A 24,161-nucleotide genomic window follows, 5' to 3' on the forward strand; every position below is an offset into this window, starting at 1 on the left:
TGATGTTTTTGTTTTCATTTTTGAGTGTAGGTTTCTTTTACCTGGGGTTAAACATAATGTTTACAACAACAATTAATTTGTTTGAAAACCCCTGTTAAACCAACATAAAGTAAGGTCATTGTTTTGTAAAAATGAGCAATTACAGTAGCGCTAATGGTGAGACTATAGCAGTACATAATGGTAATCGGACACCAGCAACCAGTGGAATTGATGCAAGTCTTTATTTCATGTGCCTACATTTACATTCCAGAACATCTCCACAAATTCAGACCTCAGGTTTAAAACAAAGCAACAGGCCATTCTAGAATTTTCACTGTTACTGTAATACTGTATCATAAATATATATATATATATATTTAGGTTTCCATATTATATTTCATATAGAATTTATTTGCCTACTCTTATTTACAAAAACGCACCACCCTACTGTGTTTGGGGCTGAAAAAGAAAAGTCTTTCACATATTTTGTGAGCCGGTTAATTTCAAACAATCAGGTCTTGCTGATTTATATGCACGTTTTTTACTCACTGTACATAAAAGAACTTTCTAATTGCGATCTGATTTCCCACTACAGTGTTTTTTATACAGCAAAGTTATTTTGCATTAAATTTACTTTTCTTTCTCTGGAAATGAATGGAAAAATAAAACATCTAACAGCCCAACCTCTATAGGCTTGACTTTAAAACACAATGAGAGGAAGCTTCTCTACAAGCGCCATTAACTCATAGCATCAAAAGTCCCCTTTCTTTGGTAACCCTTCTCTTACTGACTGTATTAGTGACTTGAACAGTTGGTCAAAATGTATTTAGAGTCCTTTTTGGAGAGCAGAGGCCATTTAGTCTAATCTGGATCTAGTCTTTGTGGTTTGGTTGGGATGTGGAGGTTGTTGTTTTGGCCGGGGATCCACTTAGCACACTTGACTGCTTGCTGTAGAGTTCACTTTCATGCCACCTGTGGATGTTCTTTTATTACTGTGGCAGCTTCACCAGAGTAAATCCAATCATTTAGGTGGGGATGGGGCTGAAAGATCTGGAAACAAAATGCAGAAGATTATTTATAAATTAATAGAACAGACAACAATCTAGGTGTGGGAACAATGCATTGATAATTAAATGCAAAATGAGGTTGCTTGAGTAGCTATTCATCTGGGATCACTCCCTCATGTTTTGCCATTAAAGGGCTTGCAACTTTGTTTGAACATCACATATAAAGTTCGAGGTTAACCATAAGAATCTGCTTTATATTTGCTAGAGCACATACCTTTGAAAAAGTGGATGGTGTTTAGAACAGACCGCAGTCCTTAAGGTTTTCTTTGATGATAATGTCTGTCACGGCGTTAAACACAATCTCGACGTTCTTTGTGTCCGTGGCACAGGTCATGTGTGAGTAGATCTCCTTCACTCCCTTCTTCATGTTCAGGTCTTGAAATTGAGTCTTGATGTAGTTGCTTGCATCTTCATATGTGTTTGGACCTAAAAATAGGGATATTTATTGTTATTTTCAATTGCCTCCGATTTCAAACAAAGCACATATAGATACTTAAACAGTTGGTTTTTGACTATTTCTATTATGCTAAGATGATTCTTTTCTAAATAATACCATTAACCAGCAATTTCCAGTCCTTTTCACAGAGATACACCAACCTGAACTGTTTCATTCTTGCTCTAATACTCCTTATCAATTGCTTCTTAAGATCTTAATAAGATGATTTTGGTGTATTTGGAGCTGGACATTGCAAGAAGGTAGATCTTCAGGAAAAGGTTTGGGCACCCGTGCCTTTGAACAGTTTCCGATTCTGGTCATGGAGTACATCCAAAATCACATTTTTATACAACATGTAAAAGTCTTGGAGTCTTTACTAACAAGCTGATGTTTTGAATTTTGTGTCCCATTATAGTGATATCAAAAATTAACACTGCTGGGTCTACCAAGGTTAGGAACCCATGCCCAAGACCAGGGGTGTCTAAACCTAGAGAGGAATGTACTGCAAAGTTAAGCTCCAACCTTAGCTAATCACACCGGAACCAGGTATGCATTGCAACGATCAACCAGGAGCACAATTGAACACTCTAAGCCTAGACAATTCCATTCAATAAAAGTATAGTAAATGATTGTCAAGCTTTAAAAAGAAAGCAAAATTATTACAAAAGGCCACGAGAAGCCAATCCAGTAGGAGACCAAAATTGAAGTCATTATTCACTAATAGACGTCTCACTGAATGTGCTGTTTAGCATTGCAGTTGGTTTGAGTTGGATAGTTCATTAAGTTGATTGCAAGGATCTGAATCATACATTGTCTCTCATGAACTTGCCAATGAGACCTTGGGTAAATCAAGTTTATAACAATTTAAATTTTAGTCTGCTCACACAAAGCTTCATCTGATTCATATAGACCTATATTAGAACGCATTTATGGGGCTTTTTGTCATTCTGTAGCTTGAGAGCCATATTCATAAAAGAGTGGTCTGGATTGAACTGGAAGAGTGTAAAATAGCTGTGAATGATAGTTTGTGTTGTTTTTGTGGAATTGTAGAATATTTATTTGTAAAGAGACAACACACCATCATAGTCAGGGAAGCAGATGCTCAGGTGGACCTTCTTAATCTTCTCCTGGAAGAGATCTTTCTTGTTGAGGAAAAGCACAATGGAAGTTGTGGCGAAGAATCTGTGATTGCAGATACTGTTGAAGAGATGGAGACTCTCGTGCATGCGGTTCTGGGAGAAGCATGAGGAACAAGAAGGCAAATATAAGTTGAAATGCAGTACTTGAGCCGCAAACATCAACATCAAACCAAAAAGTGGATTTAATGTTGAATGCTGAATCTATAAGGACCTTTTTTATCCGTAAAACTATAGGTTCCAAATCAGGGATGTACAAACTCTGTCCTGGAGGGCCGGTGTCCTGCCAAGTTTAGTTCCAACCCCAATCAGACACACCTGGGCTAGCTAATAAAGCTCTTACAACGCTTTCTAGAAACCTCTTGCAAATGTGTTGAGGCAAGTTTCAGCTAAAATCTGCAGGACACCGGCCCTCTTGGACCAAGTTTAGACACCCCTGTTCCAAATGATTTATTTATCCATTTTATTGTTCTTTTCCATTCTTGGTTGCCCAGTGAACACTTCTCAGCAATTTTGTCTTAGTGTGAAGACCATATTAAAAGTTATTTTAAATGTTCTTCATGGAACCATCAATGCCAATAAAGATCCACATTTTTTAAAAGTGTTGGCTGAAGATCAGCACTTACCACTTCATCATCTTCTACCAGCACCATGTCATAAGCGCTAAGAGCTCCACAGAAGATGATGCAAGTCACACCTTCGAAACAATGAATCCATTTCTTCCTCTCGGACCTCTGGCCACCCACATCAAACATCCTGCAGCATCCAGAGGGGAGAAAAAATTGTTGTGCAGAACAAGACCAGCTAAAACCTATCCAAATTTCATTAAAGAACCAATTTTGGTAGCTCTAAGTTTGAACCAACTATTGCTTCCATCCTCTCAGTCTGGTAAGACACACCTAAAGTGGAGCTCTTTGCAACCGAACTGTTCCTCAATGATACCAGTGGTCTTGACTCGAGATCTCAGCACATCCTGCTCGGTGGGAAGGTAGTCAGGTTTGCAGATTCTGTCCATTTCGTTCAAGTAGCTGTGGGAGATGAGTCAGCAATTCATGTACAGACACACCTGAATTATTCATCTGCTAAAGTACTGAAAGTCACCAAAGCATGAAAACGGCATTCAACATCAAATAAGCATGGTCTAATCGCTTCCTCAGGCACAATTCAACTTTATGTGTGTTGCTGGGCCTTTTGAGTGTTTTACTCACTATCCAGCAGAGTCGTTCAGCTGGTACTCGGCAGCTCTATCAAAAGAGGCCTGCACGCCTGCATCCTTCCATAGCCTTTTGATGACGTCTGCCAGCTCTGGAGGCATGGTGCCCTCCTCAATGGAGTCAGACAGGTTCTGGAGCTTTTGACTATCCTCCTACAAGAGACAGAAAAAGGGGGCACTGTTAGGCACCATGTGGTAAGTCAGCTGATTCTATTACTCATTAAGTTGCATAGACATAGCTTCAGATTTAGATTTCGTTATTATGATGTACATGATCCAGGTGGAATGGATCATCCAAATTGAGAAAATGGTTGACTTTTATGAAACTGTTCTTGATTGGATTTTCAGTAGTACTCACAAGTGGAGTGCATTTTTACATCAGTTATTTGTACTATTGCCTGTTCACACTACAGGATTTTGAGCCTGATTTTAGTATGCTGCAAGTTAACAAGTTTGCAAACATATCGGTCTGCGATCATGGGAAAATCTGCAGGGAATTAGCACTTGGCAGCCTTTATGTGGTAACTACACTTACATTTACATTTACATTTAGTCATTTAGCAGACGCTTTTATCCAAAGCGACTTACAAATGAGGACAAGGAAGCAATTTACACAACCAAGAGCAACAATGAATAAGTGCTATAGACAAGTTTCAGGTCTGTAAAGTCTAAGAAGGGAAGTATTAGTAGTTTTTTTTTTTTTTTTTTGTACAGTTAGTGTGATATTCTGAGAGGCAATTGCAGATTAGGAAGTGTAGTGGAGACTAAATAGTTGGGTTTTTAGTCGTTTCTTGAAAGTAGCGAGTGACTCTGCTGTTCTGATGCAGTTAGGGAGTTCTACTGAACAATGCATCTAAGAAGCTCACTGACACTCTGCTGACAAAAAGCAAACATATTGCATGTTAAATATTCTGGACTGGTAGGCCGACTCAACACCACATGTAACTACAACCAATGAGAATGCAAGTCTGATAGGCTGACTGGCCGTTGTGTTCACATGCTCAGTGGAAATGTCTGATTGGCCAGAAAGCTCATTGATGCACCTACACTAGAGCATATGAAAGCCACATCTATTGGATTAACTGTGCAGAAATATTAGTCATTGATCCGCTGATGGATCAGCTAATAGATGCTGCTTTTAAATTCTCCAATACATGATTTCAGAGTCTGGCTGTGTCAATGATGTTGGTCATCATCACACAAACAGCCAATATTATTCTGCTCTGACAGCTTTGTCCTAAACACATATCATTCACTATTGTTTGGGTTTGATTTGCAGTTAGCTTGTGTAGTAAGTGACCCCATCTTTTACCACAGCCATATCACCCTGCAGCTCAAGACTGGTTACCCACTGAAGCTAAGCAGGGCTGAGCCTGGTCAGCACCTGGATGGGAGACCACATGGGAAAACTAGGTTGCTGTTGGAAGCGGTGTTAGTGAGGCCAGCAGGAGGTGCACAACCTGTGGTCTGTGTGAATCCAAAAATGCCCCAATATAGTGAATCGGACACCATACTGTCAGTGAGCACCGCCTTTCGAATGAGACATTAAACTGAGGTCCTGACTCTCTGTGGTCATTAAAAATCTCATGGCACTTCTCGTAAAGAGTAGAGGTGTAACATGGTGTCCTGGCCAGATTCCCTCCATCAGCACTTGCATCATGGCCTCCTAATCATCCCTATCCAATGAATTGGCTCTATCACTGTCTCTCTACTCCCCATAAAGCTGGTGTGTGGTGAGCGCACTGGTGCAGTTGTACTGTGGCTGCCATCACATGCCTTCATTCTTCTTTGGCTCTCGGCGAAGGCGGTCACGCTTTTTCCCTCTCCGTCCCATATCTCTCCTTGCTAGCTCCTCTTGTCTTTGTCTTATTCAATCTCTGAGGCTCTCCGTGCCCTGTTATCCAAACGAATTAGGAATTATGGATTTGATCAACTGGTCTCTGAATGCGATTGACACCATCATCTCGACAAGAAGTTTGGGCTCGAGAGAGCCCACTTGTCCTGAGGGGAGGTTTGCAGGATACGTGATGGATGGTTGGGAGAAGTGGCGAGTCCTGTGCCTGGTTGCTCTGTCTCTTGAGGATATTGAAGATATTTACCTATTCAGAACTTTGATAACAGGCTTTCTGCTGATGGGCTTATGCGGGGCCCTGGGGTATCGACAATTGATGAAAGCGGTCAGTGCTGCTCAAAACCCCACCAGGCTGGCCAGTTTGATTGAAACGCTGATGGGCAGGCTAGCTAATAATCAGACTGCAATATTAGATCGCAAATTGGAAAACATTGGGGTGAAATTAGAAGCTTTGCAACAAGATTTGGCCAGATCTGAAGACGAGTGATGGACATTAAATATTTGTGTAATTGGCAGATATTGACCTAAAGTTAAAGTATCTTCTACACTTTCGGCTTCCCTGTGTTTTCTTTTCTCCTGCCAGACGGCCTCAGCCGGAGAAAAACAACTTCTCTTGGATAGCAAGATAAGGAGACGCTCTGAAATTCCTGCTCCCTGTCAAGGACACCTGTTGAACTCTACAGGCTTACACACACACACACAGACACAACTACAGATAAACAATCACTACCTATCCCTTCATCCAAACGCCTTCGTGTGCTTTTACCCACTGGAGGGGGTAGGCGGGTCTGCAACCAGCCCCTCCATGGCTGAAGGGCCAGATGGCTGCCCGCCCTCAATGGACTATATCCACACCCCCTGTTCCCATCCACTGTGGCAATGTGGTGTCTTGTCTGTGTGTTTTTGTGCTAGATTGGTGTGGCATTTTTTTTTCTCCCTGGTCTCACATTGCTCTAATTCAAGAGCAAGGTGAGAGGGTGTTTTTTTGCCTCCCTCTCCTGATGTATCTTACTTCCTTTTTCTAAATGCTACCTCCTGTGACTTGTCTTCCCCTGAAAATTGTGATGTTTTTGTACATTCGGGGGTTCAATTTCACTATACGAAAGTGTATGTGACAAGTAAAGGCCTGATTTGATTTGATTTGTTAATCCAAGTGGATGCTGCACACTGGTGGTGTGGAGAGACCCCCCTCATGATTGTGAAGTGCTTTAGGGGTATGGCCATACATGATAGATGCGCTCTACAAATGCACACATTACGTTATGCAGTAGATCATTTGTGTATTGCTGCATAGTGGGAACATAAAGACTCAGGATTAAGTCGTGTAGTCTGAACAGCTATCTGCTGGTGATTGAAGACATGTAGTATGAACTAGGCCTACGGTTGGATGAGAGCGCTGTTCATTCACTGCATGCCCACTATAACTCTTGCTTGTACTGAACATCATAACATGCTTTTTAGAGAATCATTTTCACACTAATAATTGTTCTGTTTGTTTTAGAGCAGTCCTGCAGACCTGTGCAGATGGCGATCCAAAGTTGATTGACAGCATCTCCATGCCCCTGATGATGGCCAGAGCAGACTGCAGGATGTTGCCAAAAATAATAGATCGAAACTCCATTTGTTCTTCTTTTGTATAACCACCTTGATGGAGAATCCTTGGACAGGAACAAGAGGGGTTTTTATTAATGATTTGAAGATAAAGGACAGGCTCCTCATTCACTACCACCTAGTGATAACAGTTTAGGGTCTCAACTCTACTGTAGGTAAGCGCTGGTATTCCCCAAATGCACACTAAATGTTAAGGATTAATTCAGTTAGAATGCAAGAAACCTAAATCTCAATTCAAGAGCTTACACAGCTTGTCTACAAAGATACAAATTGTCATATCTGAGCATGTGTTTTGTATATCGCATGTGTTTCAACTCACTTCATCTGTTTTACAATGGTGCTCTTCCCTGATTCACCAGCACCTATAAAACAAAGGGGAAAAAACATGATGTAGAGCAAATAAAGGACAAACGAGTCCTCAAACGCTTTTAAACCAAACATCACACAAAGTTTTGGCACGATGAACTCCATCTGTAACTTTTAACTTCATTCGAAGGTCTTTGAACAAACCACATTGAGCTGAATCTTAGTCCCTTGGTTACATATTCCATTGTGACATTGATGTATCACTTCATACAGATAACATAATGCCTGAATTTTTCCTGAATTTAAACCATTTGTTTTCCTCTCTATGGATATTGATTTTAATAACAAGGTCAATGTTAAGCTGTAGATAACCTGTCAAGAAAAACTCATAGATTGCCATTGATGGGCAGGTCAGAGGAAGGCTTATGAGCCTGCTTATAAAGTGACCCAATTGGATTTGTGTTAGGGAAAGCTTCTCAGAAGATCACTGACACTTTGATTCGCCTTTGAGCTTCAGTCAGTCCAGGGCAAAGGGGTGGGGCTTAACCATCTCCCGTAGCAACTGTCACTCTTACATGCCCTTTACTTTGAGAGTTAACAGTAGCTGTGGTGATGTGTTAAGAGAATGTGCGTCATCACTGTTGCATCTCTGTCTATTTAGCAACTACATTAGATAACCTGCTTTCTACTTCCTAACTCTCAGATTTGAATACACATCACTACCATTATTACCACACTCTTTGACTGTAATTGTGAAAGAGTTAAAACAGTTTGAATAAGATTTTGTGCAAAAGAAAAATACATTTTAAATAATTCTAATAATTTGTTATATTTTAATATTTTAGTTTACGTTTTTGGCTTAGGACCATGAAACCATCCAGAATGGACAATTTTTTAACAAATAAATAAATAATGTTATTTTAATAAATAAGCTTTCCATTGATGTACAGTTTTTTAGGATAGGATATTTGGTCGAGATACAAACATTTCAAAATATGAAATCTGAAAAATGAAAAATTAAGTAAATTACCTTTAAAGCTGTTCAAATTAAGTTCCTAGCAAAGTATATTGTTTTATATATGTACATATATATGTATTTATAAGTATATTGTTTTATATTATAAGTTTTATATATTTACAGTTAGAAATATACAAAATATCTTCATTGAACATGATCTTTTACATAATATTCGACTGATTTCTGACTTAAAACAAAATTGATTATTTTGAATCTATAATACACCCTTGAGACCAGGATCACATTTATTATTTTAACAGCGTTAATATTATTTGATAACAGGAGGATATGAAATTTTCCTGTTTAGACAGGAAGTGGCTTATCGGGTTGGGAGAAATCAGATCGATACTTAATCGATGCATCTCTCTCACAGCGATTTGCTGAAATGGGCTCATTGATTTGAAGTGTGTTGATGTAATCAACTGCCAGGAGCCTCGAAACTGGCTTCCTCTGCTTTCCATTTCCATTGGAAGATAAACTGAACCTGAGCTTAAGAGGATCGGGGCTTAAATCATCACCGTAATCGGATTCTGGTCTTATTGCCAATATGCCACAATTCACAGGCTTCCTCAGGTTGTGATCTTTTAAGGCGACTTCACATGCGGTGAACATGCGGATGTGTTGCTGCAGTAAACTGGAATCCTGCAAACATTTCTAAAACCTAATTCTGCGAATGCTTAAAATTGAAAAACTTGAATAAATTAATTAGGCTTAAAAGATTATTTGTAAAAGCTGTTATGCATCACATGCAAAATCATCTGAAATGCAGAAAGCACTTGGTAATGTTTTGTAAATGTCATCAAATAGTGTTATATGCCATGCACATCAACAGAAAAGTGAAAACATTTTGCATGCAATCTTCTAATTTTATATTTTACTACTGCAATATTGTGAATAAAGACTTACAGTTGCAGTTTATTATAGTAAATAACCTGTCAGAATTCCAGATTGTCTGATTACAGAATGCCTTAATGCTGTATCTTAGTGCAAAACTCTTAATCCCAGATTAAAAAAGAAACTAAAAAAAGCTTTCACAGTATCGCTTTTTTTCTTAAATCTCCATAATCCATTTGGTAGTGGTTAGATCTTGACTGTCATCCAGGATGGATGCACCATGTTGTCCAGAATCTCCTGATCTGCTAAAATCTGCAGCAAAGTTCAGAACTGTACTATTTTACAGCTTGCAAAGTAGTTGCTGGCACAAAAACATCTGTAGTTTCTGGATTTGTGGAAGCTGGTTCTGGAGGCTGAATCCTTTAACTGAACACAAGTGCACAAGATAAGTCAAATTCTTACCCAGCAGCAGAAGTTTGACCGTCTTGGCTTCCTTATCGGCATCTTCCTGGAGCTGCTTTTCCAGCTCTTTGGACTTCTTGGCCATTTCCTTATCCTCTGCGCTCGCTCCGCTACCCATCTCGTCGTCTGACGCTTCCCTGTCAAGTTCCTCAAGGAAAGAAATTTTGCCGGCTTCCCCTGTGCTTTGCAGACAGAGAAATGGATGCAGGTAGCCCTGTACCTCAGATCACGTGATAGGGGGAGGGTCGCAGAAGTCTTGATTCCCCTTCTAAGTGTGACCTACGTGGAGGTGGACAAGTGGATAGAGACAGGTACAGAGACTGAAGTGGACTGTACTGTTTCTTCCTTTGGTTGCTCTATCCCCTCTAATTCCTCCTTGTCCACCTCAAAAGTCTTAGCTTAGGATTGGGGAGGGCTTTACTGATCTTCCTGTGTGAACCAGCCAATCCTATTAGCTCGGCTAACAAGGACAGAAATGAAGGTTGTAAAAATTAGGACCAATGCTTCAAGTCAACTAGCATTTGACATTGATCAGATGACAGTGTGATTAAAAGTGTGTCTGCGATCAGTTGGATCTTCCTCAAGATTGCTTTACTGAGCTTGCTCAGCTGATATTTAAGCAATATTTAATGTCATAAGATTGCTATGAGATTTGTTTGTTTCCAAATAAAACATTTTGCAGCAATGCCAAAGAAGTTGGCAGCTGAAGTCCTGGAGGTCTATTATCCTTTAGCGTATAGCTGAAGCTCTCATCAAATACAACTGTTTTCAAGCAACGTCGAAGACATTGATTTTATTCCTATAGGCCCCTCAAACCATCTGAGCCAACAATCTGCACTCTGTCCCCCAATTATTACACCACTGAGGACAGTGCCCCTGCCCACTCCTGCAATGGAAGTATCATGTTGGGTTCCCCAAATAACCATATGGTGAACACTTTTGTAGAACAGTTTAATACTCTTTTACATACCTTTTTCCCAAACTTTCTAGACTTTTACAATGTTTCCATGTCCGTTAAAGGTACTATGTGAGTGCACCATCGTTTCTGAATGTACAGCTCACAGGGACCACAAACTCAATCGTTTTTTTTTCCTTGTTCATCTCTGTTGCTGATTTACATCAATTCTTAGAATGGAGAGGTCAGAGCATGAAAGGTTTTACTCTTGTCCTTTGCGAACTCTCTTAACTGTAGGTTTGACACATGTACAGCATTCTCCATTTGACACACACACACACACACACACACACATGCGGTATCACGTGTTATGTAACCCCAAGCTTGGGGAACTAGAGGAAAAGAGGGAGGGCTTACAGGTCTGTATGTCTTGTTTCCGGAAAACGGGAGTGGTGAAGTCACTGATGAAGTTGCTATCTGATCACTCTTCTTTTCTTGTTTAGCATCATGTTTAACTCCATTGAACAGATCTTTATCTCCACCTCCCACTGTGATTAAGGGAATGAACTTGCATTAACTCTCCACTATAATTGTGCACTAAGTTTTATTCTCATTGGGCTGTGAAAACGTATTCATTGTTATTCTGACTTAATGCGTTAAATGATTCAATGCAGTTCAAAATTAATGTCTGCATTACAAGCTGGAGTGCCATTTTAGATTCTTGTCCCTCTTTTAGATTGCATTGGACTCCCTCTCTGATCGGGGCCCATGGAATCCTTCACAATTTTATTGATTATTCTCCTAAATTGAAAAAAAAAAAAACTTCAAATAGAGAAAACCACTATCACAATGCCAATATCAATAATCATAGATCACTGTTTTCCAGAGATTAGATGAACTAATCTAAAAACATTTTTTATAATCTTCCAATTGTTTATATTGAAGTCAAATGATGACCCGAGCATTAACATTTAATTAATTAGTTGTATAAATTAAATTTAGAGATTGTTAAATTTTTTAAAATACAAAGACTTCTAAAGAGGATAATGTAGCAAAAAAATCCATCCAAGGCATTTGGAAATTTGTAAAAAAAAAAAAATTTTAATTTAAAAAGTCTTTATTGACATGGCTATTCTTTAAAATTGCACCTATGCATTTCGGCAAATACTTGCCTTCATCAGGGTAACAGTGATCAGCTGCGTCTGCAGTTTCTTTCGAATCCCACAATCTCATGACTAATTAGAATATGTAAACAATACTAAAATGATATATTGAACACAAGGTGTAGGAATTTGTCTTCGTAAACATGGCAACATTGCAGAACAATCAAACGCATCAATCGCAAAATCACATTCTATGTGAACCATCGCTGAATGTTTACAAAATGAATGCCAGTAAACTAGAAGTAAATATTAGCTCCTCAGACAATCATTAACTCCCTTCTCAGTTGATTTTAAACAAATCCGTTTACAGATCCTCCAACCCGGGAGCGCATGCAGTCACCTGCTCCCTCCTCAGATAGATCATGGGACAAACCAACTTCTCTGTGAAAGCGAGATTTCAACCCACGTCACTTTTGGTAAGCAGATTTTTTCTTACTGCTTGTGGCAGGTTGTGAGCACCCAAATCCCTAAATGCTTCCAAGAGGAATATAGCAAGCTAATCATGGTATCCTTCTCTTCATCTGAGCCAATCTCATTAAGGTTTCTGTGGTGCAGCCCTGCCTCCAACACTCCAGCACAGCTTTCATGCTTCTGACAAGATTACTAGCTGAGGCCCTCATGGGTCGAGGTAGGGGACTGTGGAGGGCGATTATTTTAGAGATGGTTGTTTTCTGCCCTTGTCGTTTGAGCTAATGAATGAGAAGGGAGTTCTGAGAATGAACACAAGCTTAGTCAACCAGCAGACACAACTTCAAGTACCCTGCACATCTGGAAATGTTATCAGCAGCATTGAAGACAGGAAGTACTGAAATAAAACAACAGAACATAAATATACGCTTACTAAATGCATGCTCATGTAATCCCTCTGGTTCTACTTGAAAAAAGAATCCCAGCTTGTAATGCAGACATTTATTTTGAGGTTGAATCAGGCTGAATGCTTGGTCGAATCATTTAATGGACTAAAACAACTCCATGCATGGATCTAATCTGGCAAGGATGGTAAATACCACAGCTTCTACCATCAATGCCAATGCATCTTTTAAGGTTAGGGGAGTAAAATTTACTCATAGAGCTGCTGCATGCTAACTCTCATTACACATAGCCCCCTAAACACATTGCCGGCAGCTAGCTCTGCAACTCTCACATTGTCGCCCACTGAAGCTAAGCAGGGCTGCGCCCAGTCAGTACCTGAATGGGAGACCACATGAGAAAGCTAGGTTGCTGCCGGAAGTGGTGTTAGTGAGGCCAGCAGGGGGCGCCCAACTTGCGGTCTGTGTGGGTCCTAATGCCCCAGTATAGTGACGGGGACGCTATACTGCTCAGTGAGCGCCGTCTTTCAGATGAGACGTTAAACCAAGGTCCCGACTCTCTGTGGTCGTTAAAAATCCCAGGATGTCCTTTGAAAAGAGTAGAAGTTTAACCCTGGCATCCTGGCCAAATCTGCCCACTGGCCTCTCTCCATCATGGTCCCTAACCATCCCCATATTCCAGTTGGCTTCATCACGGTCTCCTCTCTACCAATCAGCTGGTGTTGGGTGTGCGGTCTGGCACAAAATGGCTGCCGTCACGTCATCCAGGTGGATGCTGCACACTGGTGGTGGATGAGGAGATCCCCCCCATTGTGTGTAAAGCAATTTGAGTGCCCAGAAAAGCGCTATATAAATGTAAGGAATTATTATTATTATTATTAAACTTACTCCATGGCATCAATGTAACCCCTTCCAATCTACTAGCATTTCCTCTACTGACAATTCAAAAGACGTCTATGAGATAGATGATATCCTTTAGCATCAGCTCTTACTGGCTGTTCTCTGTTACACTCACCCCCTTAATCCTCACTCCCTTTCAGTTTCACTTCCTCACAGTACCAACGTGGACCACTTTGTGCCAGATTTAAACCAATCTGTGCAGCTCAACCAATAGCCATCTTTTGTTATACCCCTAAAACCTCACTCCTTTATTTGCACACTGCTCCATGGTGTCATAGAGTTCATTGATTCAATAAGTTAAATTGTTCTCTGATATCTAAAGGTAAGTTAAAAAAAGCAAACATTGGTGTAGGAGGCTCACAGTATGTCCATTTCAATGTACTTAACTCTTATTCTTCAGCTATAGGCAGGCCAGATGGAATCTGCGGATGTTTTTTTCTATTTCTGCAGAGAATTTTTGTTTGAGTTCTCTTCCATTATTTGGTTTTACTGTGCTAAGATTGATTCGTTTACCCAAATAGATTAAGTTAACAGTGCTGATTAGGATTAGTTTTTGAAGAAAGGGTTTGTTGCAATTGGTTTCCTCAAATGGTTTGAGTTACGTTAACTTTTGGATTTTACAGTGCAGATTTTCATTATGTGACATCTTTTCAAGATGTATGACAAGCCTTTGGTGTCTCCAGAACGTCTCTGTAAAGTTTCACCTCAAAATACCTATCAGATTATTTATAATAGCTTCCAGAATCTACCAATTTAGGTGGCTTAGTACAATGTAGTTGTTTTTGTAGCCTGTGGCTTTAAATGCAAATGAGCTGCATCTCCCCATCCATAATTCCCACGTGCGTGTCTGCTTTTCATCATGCGTTATGTCAGATAAACAGCAGTCAGTGATCGAGACAGACTCAGATTAGTCAAAAAACCAAGTTTAATTGATGTATTTAAGGTGAAGTTTATTCAAGCCTTTCTAAAATTATGATTCTCATCATTTCATAAATGCATACACTGTACACACTACACCTTTATATGAGTGCAAGAATGAGTCATTAATGATTCAAACTGTCCATTCACGAAGGAAACCTCTTGTGTTCAGGTTTCAGCAAAATCATGCATTTAGTGATTTTTTTTTTATTTATTTACTTAGCAAATCCATAAGGTAGAGATGCTTGTGCATTGCTCTGTCCAGTTTTAATTGAAGTGCACATGCATTATGAAACATGATGATGACCATTAATTCACTTTAAATGTATAAAATGAATGATGGTTTGTAAAATGGTGGTTAGTATAACGTAAGAGTTGTTCAAGTAAACCACACTCCCCTCAGCTTCACTAATATGGTGATATATATGGTTATTATATTATTATAATCCCCATTATATATGGTGATTATAATGATTAAGAATTACATAACAATTTTACTGTCTTCTATTACAAACATCCTCTGTTTTAAAAGTGTTTTGAACTTATAATAATCACAGAGCGTTTGATATATGCCTTATACAGTTTAAGATTATACAGTTTAGATCATTTTTACTGGACTCCTTTCAGACTGTTTAAGCTGAAAAAGGGTTCATGAACATATTTGGTTGATTTAAGAATTTCATGTGTTTCTACATGTCCTAGACTGTTTATAGGTGGTTGGACAGACAACAATATAAAAGATAAAAACATAAAATTCTGGGTCCAAACCAGTTTACTGATTGGCAGACAGATAATTCTTAGGAGCTGGTAATCTGAAGATGCCCCTTTAAGAATAGGGAGTAGAACTTATAAAATTAAAAAATATAAAATAAGCATTTATATTACTAAGAAAGACACATTGAGATAAAAAATCTCTTTTACAAGAGCGTCCTGCTAAGATTAGGCAGTATACATGTCACATGGGTCTAACAGACAACAAAAGCCTTTTTCCCCATCTCAGTCCGCACTTTAGGATCACACAGTAAATAAATATCCTGTGATCGAAGCTAAACCTATACTATAAGCTAAACCTTATAGTATGGACAAGTTAAACCTATACTATAAAAAGTGGTCCAAGTACTTAACCTGTTTGGAAATGGAACAGTAATAAATGTGTGAGAAAAATACTGATTGTGACTGTACATGTGATATGTTATTAACTGAACTTGCATATTCATTTTTTATTGTAATTTATTTTTATTTTCTCTTCATTATATAAAGATGGAGGCTATACCTGTATTTAATGATAGCCAAGCCGGGACCTTAAAGTCATAGTTAGGGATTAGCTTGGGTTAGGTTTGTTAATAGGGAAAAATGTTGATTCTTTACAGGGTTGTATTTTGTATTCATTCTGAAATTTGCCTGGGAATCAAGAAAAATTTTAATAACTAGAAACATGGCACCTGTTAAACAATTCGGTGGGCAGGGAAAACCGCATTCTAAGTCACGGTGGGCCTCAAAATGACTGCGATTAAAGTCCTGTTTTAACGTCAGGAAAAAAAAAAAAGACTTTTTGGCTTTATATCATTCCAATATGACTGTGGATCCACTATACTTACACATAGCTCTGTCTAAATAGCTTACACAAGATGATTTTCATCATAGGTGCCCTTTAAATCTGGCATCTCCAGGATGGTAGGAGAAAGCGCTAATAAAATTACCAAAGACTTCAAGTCACTAAAGCACTGGTCAAGGCCAAGGGAGTGAGGTTTACCTGTACAGATTGACTTAGCTGCACACAGTCACAGTTACCCTTCTAAACATTCAATGGGGACTCTGGCATCTCTTGGTGAGCACACTAACAAGGATGCTAAAAACTGCAGCTTCTAGAATCAATTACTAGTACACATCTTTAATCCAGGGGACTCCAATTTAACTGGATGTTTCTTAATAGCTTGCTACAGTTACACATAAACTCACTTCTATCTGGGTCATGGCACCAAAGAAACTCCTTTGGCTCTTCTCATGCTTTTCTGAACATGATTGTTCGGAATGGAAGTGGTTGCACTAACAAGGTGCTAAAGATTGCACTTTTAAGCATCACTCTTTATTATGTCTCTTGAGGGCAGGGAAGTTAGGTTACCTCACACAGTGCTTACTAAGTGCCCATTACATTTACACCCAACTGGGTCATAGCACCAGTGGAACCCTTCTGGTTTCACCCTTCTCTGTGGGATTCAATACACTAGGAAGTATGATAAATACCGCACCAGTCACCAGCGAAGCTGAGGGGAGTGAGGTTTACTTGCTCAACTCTTACATTATACTAACCCCCATTATACAAACCATCATTCATTTTAAAGTGAATTAATGGTCATCACCATGTTTCATACAGTACTAATGCATGTGTACTTCAATTAAAATGGAACAGAGCGGTGGATTTGCTAAATATATAAATAAATACAAATCACTAAATGCATGCTTCTGCTGAGACCTAAACACAAGAGGTTTCCCTGCTGGATGGACTGTTTGAATCATTAATGACTCATTCTTGCACTCATATAAAGGTGTAATGTGTAAGTAGACGCCTACAGTCTCCTGGGACATCAGACATGCTATTGGTCATGTCACAAAATGCTTGTAAATACGTTCTGTAGTCAGGGATGACAGTATATGTATTTTAAATTTGTATTCAAAATACAAAGTAGTATTTTGTTATTTGTATTTCATAGGGTTGATCAAAATATCTCAGTTATTTTTGTCTTGTATTTTTAATACATTAAAATATTTTGTAGAAAATCTACCTGATGACAAAATGCACTCTCTGATTAATGCTCTGGACATTAACGTCTCTTCAAAAAAATCTTTGGGGAAGAAGTGTACTTTACAGATAATAGCAGTTTTTGGATGGATTGCTGATGCCAAATGTTTGTTAAAACAAACAACATAAAAAGGATTCCTACAAATGAGATTTCTAATACTTCATTGACTGTTTAATATGCCAAGTCAGATGCAAAAAAAATGATTAATGAAAAAATCTCTGATCCAATTTTTTTAAACTAACTTCATTCATCACCCTTTTAAAATATTAAGAGGTTGAATTATTCTACAGAGATAATGCCAATTTTACTCGCCACTGAATGGGTGAAAATACAATCAACACTTATAGTACTTAGTTCCAACTTGTCTTAAATGCATTAATTAGTTTAAACTTTCTATATGAAATGTATACAAAATATACAAAAAACACATTACATTTTAAACCTCCTCATGTACAGCAGAAGTAGAGGTGAACAAAGTGGCAAAAAAAGTTAAAACATGGTCAGCGAAAAGCTCAAGGTCTTTTTTTTACATGCAATTTTTATTTCTCTTTGCTATTTGGGCTTATTAAAAGCTAATTAGAATAAAACCAAAGTATAATATTTTGATAAGATATACTTTTAAAGAAAACTGATGTCCATATATGTGGACTTGTGGTCCAAATTTACATAAAACACTTTTTCCTGAGTGTTTAATGTATATATGACATACTATCAGAGAGTAAAAACAGTTAAAAATAGTGTTTTGGACATTTCATATGCTGCAAAACAGTTGCAGGATGACACTGTATGTCTGTAACAAAATATAAAACATTCAAAGTATTTAAAATAGCCACTTAAGAGCTAAAATTTGCTGTCCACGAATGTGTATAGTATAATGGTGAAATCAAAAAGGCCAATTGATGGAAGGTTTACAAATAAATATCTTGCTCTTTTGTAAAAGTGTTTTGTAGTAATTATAAAATACGAAATACTGTATGTTATTTTGATACTTGTTGTGGCTGCTGTATTTTTTAGTTTATTTTGGTACAGGTATTTGGTATTTTATTTTAAAAACACTTTTTAATGTATTTTTGCCCAGCCCTGTCTGTAGCTACTTGAACAAAAGTGATGTGACGATTATATGTTTGCGTAACATTTTAATTATTTTATTACTGTAGACTTTCTTGATGCACTAATGTGGCACCGACATACAATCACAGCGTATTTGAATTAATATGTATGCATCACTCTCATTCTCCACAAGAGGGAGGTACAAACCAATTTCTTCGGTTTGCTGTGCACATTAGATTACACAAGAGGACCAAAGCTCAACGGGCATTTATTTAAAATTGACTGCCCAGTTTGATGATTTGCGTCAGATACCCTGTTTTATAACTTAATGATACAAAGAATATTTTTTTCTGGACAATACCATACACATTTGTTTCATTTATGTCACTGTTTCTATGCTAATGCTAATGTTTCCATGGCTCTTTGTAGCTGCATTTTTCAGCATGCTGACACGTCCAGTCAGCAGAGATACAAACATTCCTTTGTTATCTAAAGACCCTGTACATTGCTGATGGGGGTCAATGCTGTCACTAGCATTTCCCGGGCATTTTCATCATGAACAAATAAAAAGGAGCAGATCATGAGGTGAGTGTTAAGCTATCTGACTGCAGGATTGGGAATTGTCCACTCAGCTTGCCTTCTCCTCAATTTTATTCATGGTTTCAAGCATATTCATAATTATGAGCTCAATGTGAATTTAAGTAACCTATTGAAAATTAAAAGCAACTATCTGCTTCTAATATGATATCAGTTCCATACATAATATAGGCTACTCACAATGACATGTGGTAATTATAGAAACATCAGACAAAGTTATAGCCAATAGAGAAATGTGCTTATTTACATATTTTGATATATTTTTTTAATATTAAATTTACAGGCACTTAAAAAAAACATGTGTCTTCTATTGCTTATACTAAAATAAATGTGAAATTTATAGCATTTAAAAATAATTGTGCTCACTCCATTTAATTTCCACAGTGAAAGCACTTGTGTGCCTAAATAATAATAATAAATAACTATGACAAATTTAAAATTACAAATTATTTACATTCAGTTACATAGCTGAACTGCACTCATCTTCCCTTAATGCTCGAAATGTCATATTATAATATATAATATTGTGATATCATATATGTTAAAGCACTTTTAAAAAACTCAAATTCAAATTTGAAATATAAAATATTATAGTACAATATAATATCATCTTTCTTTTATGGACACAGTAATTTATCAGTTAATCTTCAAAAATACAAATAAAAAAGGAATTTCTAAAATTAGAATGTATATTTTTGTACATTAATGGACATAGTAAATCCACTTCTTTTGCTTAAATATTCAATTCAGTTCATCTTTATTTATATAGTGCTTTTACAATGTAGATTGTATTAAGCAGCTTAACATAGAAGTTCTAGTAAATTGAAGCTGTGTCAGTCCAGTTTTCAGAGGTGAAGTTCAGTTTAGTTTAGTTCAGTTCAGTGTGGTTTAATTTTCACCGCTGAGAGTCTAAAAGAGCAAATCCACAAGTCCCAAAACAAACAAGCCAGTGGCAAGGAACAAACTACATCAATTGACGAAAGTGAAGGGAAAAAAAACTTGAGAGAAACCAGGCTTAGTTGGGCACGACCATTTCTCCTGTATGCATAAATACTCCAAAAATATCTGAAATATTATAAAAATAAAAATAAAGTAGAAATAATATAAAGGAGGACTAAGCTAAATTGTTCTCAACTCACAGCAATACAACTTTACAGTGAGTAAAAGTGTTTGCATTCAATACTTTATTGTTATTATAATTTTCCATATCTGCAGTGCCTGTGTTATGGCATTTTTTTTTTTGCAGTCCATTTAGAATCCGACTTGGAAATCAATTTTTTTTTCTTTTTTGGCATTGATTGTTTTGAAATTCAAATGGCACTAACGTGCCTGTGTTTTTTTTTTCTGTAATAAATATGGCTGTCAAGCCAGGATCTTAATGGTTAATTGTGTGTATGTTGTTTACAAGAAGAAATCTGTTTTACAAGTTAAACCAAATTACAATTATATTTTGAATTTAAATAGTTTTTGTCTTGCGTTTACATTAATTTTACATTTGAATAGCCAACATTACAAGATTCAGTTTTTTAAATATGATTAATCGCGATTAATTTTCAAAAAAGTGTGATAAATTTGTAAAAAAATTTTAATCGATTGACAGCACTCATTCATTTATTTTCTGTCGGCTTAGCCCCTTTACTAATCTGGGGTCGCCGCAGCGGATTGAACCGCCAACTTATCCAGCACATTTTTATGCAGCGGATGCCCTTCCAGCTGCAACCCATCTCTGAGAAATAAAGGGAAAGGATCGGCAGAGGAACACGAGGCGGAATCGAACTTGGGATACCATGAGCACCGGAGTGCATGTGTCAACACACTTTTCTTTTTTTTTTTCCAGCTAATGGGTAATCAAATAATTCTGTATAATATCACTGAATAAATAGTTACACTGTAAAAAAAAATCTTGGTTGCCTTAAATTTTTAAGCTGAATCAAATTACCTTTTGAGTCCATTGAACTTAATGTTAAACTGATTAAAAACAGCTTGCATTGCAAACCTTACAAAATTAAGTTAAAACATGATTAACTTAATATGTTACGATCAGTTAAAACATGCTGTCATGACTAATTGATCATAGAAATTGTTTTACAGTCTAGGCCTATAATTAGGCTAATTGCAAAAAACTCATTAGAAATCTTTCTCTTTTTCAAAACCTGAAATCTAGATGTAACTGTTTGCCTCTTTCAAATTGCACTTTATTACATTTCCAAGTTAAACTATAGGTTAATGGATTGTGTGAAATTGATAAACTGAAGATTTAAAATTCCCCATTCCAACATTGCTTGACGCTCCTTTTATTGCAGTCAATTGTAATCAGATTCTATGACCCTCCTTATCCTTCCCTTTTCCTAGACGATTCTGTAGACTATTTCAGATTGGCCCCTGTACCAGTAGTCACTTTTCTGGAGCCGTTTTTATTTGTATGCATCTCTGACACGTGTGTTTCTACCATTTCACGTTTACAGTTCCAGCTGTTACCGATCACAGACAGTGGCGCGACGGTACGGAGGCAGCCTCCAGTGTATCTCTTCCGGCTGAATAAACTACCGAGCAGCGTCTGTTTGGCTCGTCGTCGTGTTTCCCCCCTCGTCTCCTGTGTCCATCATTACCAGGAGCATCTCCTTTCCATCACCACAACACACAGAGTCACCGTTCATATACTCACCGTACTCTCACCGTGGCTCCGAGTTCCCATGGAAACCGCGGGGAGTGACAGCATGCAGGCGGCGTGTGCCCGCGTGTGAGTGGGCACCGAGAGCTGAGGGAGGAGCCACTTTCTATACTGCAGCATCCAAGAAGCGGGATTTCTCATTTACACACAAACACAAACGTCTGAACATCTTAGTTACTGCAGAGAAAGCTGGACCGAGTGAAACCCCCCTTTCTCTGCCCCGCTGTGGAATCCGTGCCTTGACCAACCAGTGTTTTGTCGGTCTCTGGTGAATCTAAAGCCAAAATGTCTTCTAAACTGCCTTCAGGCAAACCTACATCCCCTTTCAGGAAGAGAGGAAGCCTGCAGTACACAGCCAGTGGAGGTAAGAAAAACACATGGGTTTATAAAATGTGAGTTAGAAATGATACATGTCATAACCTGTGCAGCTTATGTAGGAAAAATTGAGAGACCGCCTAAACATCTCAATTAACCTAACGTAAATTTACAATGTATAGTTGGACTTTGTTGTTTTTGTAAAGTACTGATGAAATTTGCTTCTAAATGTAAAATAAAAAATGTCGTTAAAATGTGAAGTAGTCAAAATAACAAAAAAGGTTCCCTGTTTTCATGTTTCTGTTTATTTTTAGACTACGCAATACCATTTTTAAATTTAACATAGAGTTAAGAAAAAGATTTTTGAATAACCTTGATTTTCAAACATTTTTTTTCTGACTGATTGTCATATAACAAACATAAAAAAGAGACAATGTTTGAAATTTGGATGAAATGTTACCACATCTTTACAGATGAAAACAAATATTAACATTTTACTCAAACACACACATCTTATAATTCTCAGTACATCCAGAGAACTCTGGTATTTCCTAGCATTCTCCCATTTTTTTTTCCATAGCTTTGTATTTGATTATAAATTCAGTATTTTATAATATTTTAAGTCAATTATTTCTTGCATTTGACTTTTATGTGCCATATGTTCAGCAGAGTTTCTGTAATCCAGCATCTGTTTAAAATAGAAAGTTTTGTACCTGTTGATTTAAAGCAAACTGCTGCAGCTTTTAGAACACTGTGCTCCTTTTTCCCCATCTCTTTCCCTCTCCCTTACATGGATCTACAGGCTTCAAATCTAATGCTTTACATAATGTTTTCTCTCTGTAGCTAAATAATAGCTCCCGGATATGTTTTTGATATTTCTCTGATGAGCAGAAAGCGGAAGGTTTTGATTATAATTGAATTGGCAGTACTTCACTGATGGGCTTTTAGACCTCTGTTTCTCAATTCATAAAAGGATTCATCCAGATGATGTTTCTGATTCAATTGCAAGAAAGCCAGACTAGAGAAATCAAACTGTGTCTGCTCCAGACCACATCCATAAACTGCGTGCAACACAATGTTTGTGGTCAGGCCAGCATTGCGTAAGGCTTACATAAGATCTGGTCCAAAAAAACACTTCACACCTCTTTCTTTCTCTTTTTTCTGAAAAATTGTGATTTTTATTCTGCGCTAGAAGCGACACATTCTGTTAGGCGTTGCATGTATGTGTTAGTTTGCTGTGCCTCTGATACTTTGGTGAAAACCTGAAAATGTGTGCATTTTTCGGTTGAGCGCAAAAGCAGATAGAGATAAATGCTGAGATGGATTTGCCTTGCTGCGACAGCATCATTTCAGCAGCCTGAGGCGGCAAATATCACCAAAAACCATCTTCACCACAGAGATGGAGTAATTATCTAAGCATGGAGGCTTGGCAGGTGGCATATTGTTGCTATCTTTCTGAGGAAAATGCAGCAGCATTCATTGAAATATTCTCTTGCTCACTCACTTGCAGCAGTATATTATAGTCTGTGCTCTGCTTTGAATGAAAAGCCCTTTAAATAGTCTTTACAGATTCTAAGACATGCAATATTTAAAATTCCTCTCACATTTCAGCCGCAATCAAGTGTCTGATTACTCAAAGCCTCGGTACGCTTTCGCTGTGGCTCATTTTTGACAGATTCTGCTTGATTTAAAACAGAGGCCACAGTGTAAACATGAGGACCAGCAAATAGTCCATCTTGCTATGAAAGAAATTACAGCTTTCAGGCACAGTCCAGTGTGTTTAATGATCCCGATCTACTCAGGAATGTGTTTGGGATTTGTTTTCTTGCAGTCTAAACTTGCCTGACCATTGGTTTATCTAATGGCATATAGGAATGATATTACAGTGCAGTTGGGTGCCATATCATACATATTTCCGATGATGTTGACTTGTAAATATGTTCTTTTTAGTAGTGTGCAATATTTAGTCATATTGTATTGGATGGAATTAAATTGTCATTAATTATAAATTATAATTAAGTCATAATTAAAATTCAATTTAATTATGTAAAATAATTACTGGTCGATGCAGTGGCGCAGTTGGTAGTGCTGTCACCTCACAGCAAGAAGCTGGTTCGAGCCTCGGCTG

The 24,161-nt window shown here is 37.8% G+C and overlaps 2 protein-coding genes across 7 annotated transcripts in view; one reads left to right on the forward strand and one right to left on the reverse strand.

Annotated features, from left to right (window-relative positions):
* Positions 1-202: 202 nt before the first annotated feature.
* Positions 203-21,788, reverse strand: gnat2 (guanine nucleotide binding protein (G protein), alpha transducing activity polypeptide 2). Of its 4 annotated transcripts, XM_073909093.1 has the most exons (11): positions 21,713-21,758; positions 11,227-11,357; positions 9,915-10,374; positions 7,614-7,656; positions 7,200-7,341; positions 3,827-3,984; positions 3,518-3,646; positions 3,245-3,374; positions 2,561-2,714; positions 1,261-1,472; positions 203-1,029 (listed from the first exon to the last, which is right to left on the reverse strand). In XM_073909093.1, exons 3-10 carry the CDS (start codon positions 10,030-10,032, stop codon positions 1,282-1,284), a joined length of 1,065 nt encoding a protein of 354 aa, XP_073765194.1. In that variant the 5' UTR covers positions 10,033-10,374; positions 11,227-11,357; positions 21,713-21,758; the 3' UTR covers positions 203-1,029; positions 1,261-1,281. The 4 variants fall into 4 exon arrangements, with proteins under 4 accessions (XP_073765194.1, XP_073765193.1, XP_073765195.1 ...); XM_073909092.1 differs by lacking the exon at positions 11,227-11,357 and having other exon boundaries at positions 21,713-21,788; XM_073909094.1 differs by lacking the exons at positions 11,227-11,357; positions 21,713-21,758 and adding an exon at positions 10,885-11,104.
* Positions 21,789-21,857: 69 nt separating this feature from the next.
* ampd2b (adenosine monophosphate deaminase 2b) overlaps positions 21,858-24,161 on the forward strand; it is a 46,476-nt gene continuing 44,172 nt past the window's right edge. For all 3 annotated transcript variants that reach the window (XR_012384362.1, XM_021478444.3, XM_021478445.3), the window contains exon 1: positions 21,858-22,082. Coding sequence is in view for 2 of the 3 variants with exons in the window: in XM_021478444.3 (XP_021334119.1) it covers positions 22,004-22,082 (79 nt within the window). In the remaining variant the exon portion in view is untranslated. The remainder of the gene's footprint in view (positions 22,083-24,161) is intronic.

The sequence above is a fragment of the Danio rerio genome, chromosome 8, assembly GCF_049306965.1.
Source record: "Danio rerio strain Tuebingen ecotype United States chromosome 8, GRCz12tu, whole genome shotgun sequence".
Classification (NCBI taxonomy): domain Eukaryota; kingdom Metazoa; phylum Chordata; class Actinopteri; order Cypriniformes; family Danionidae; genus Danio; species Danio rerio.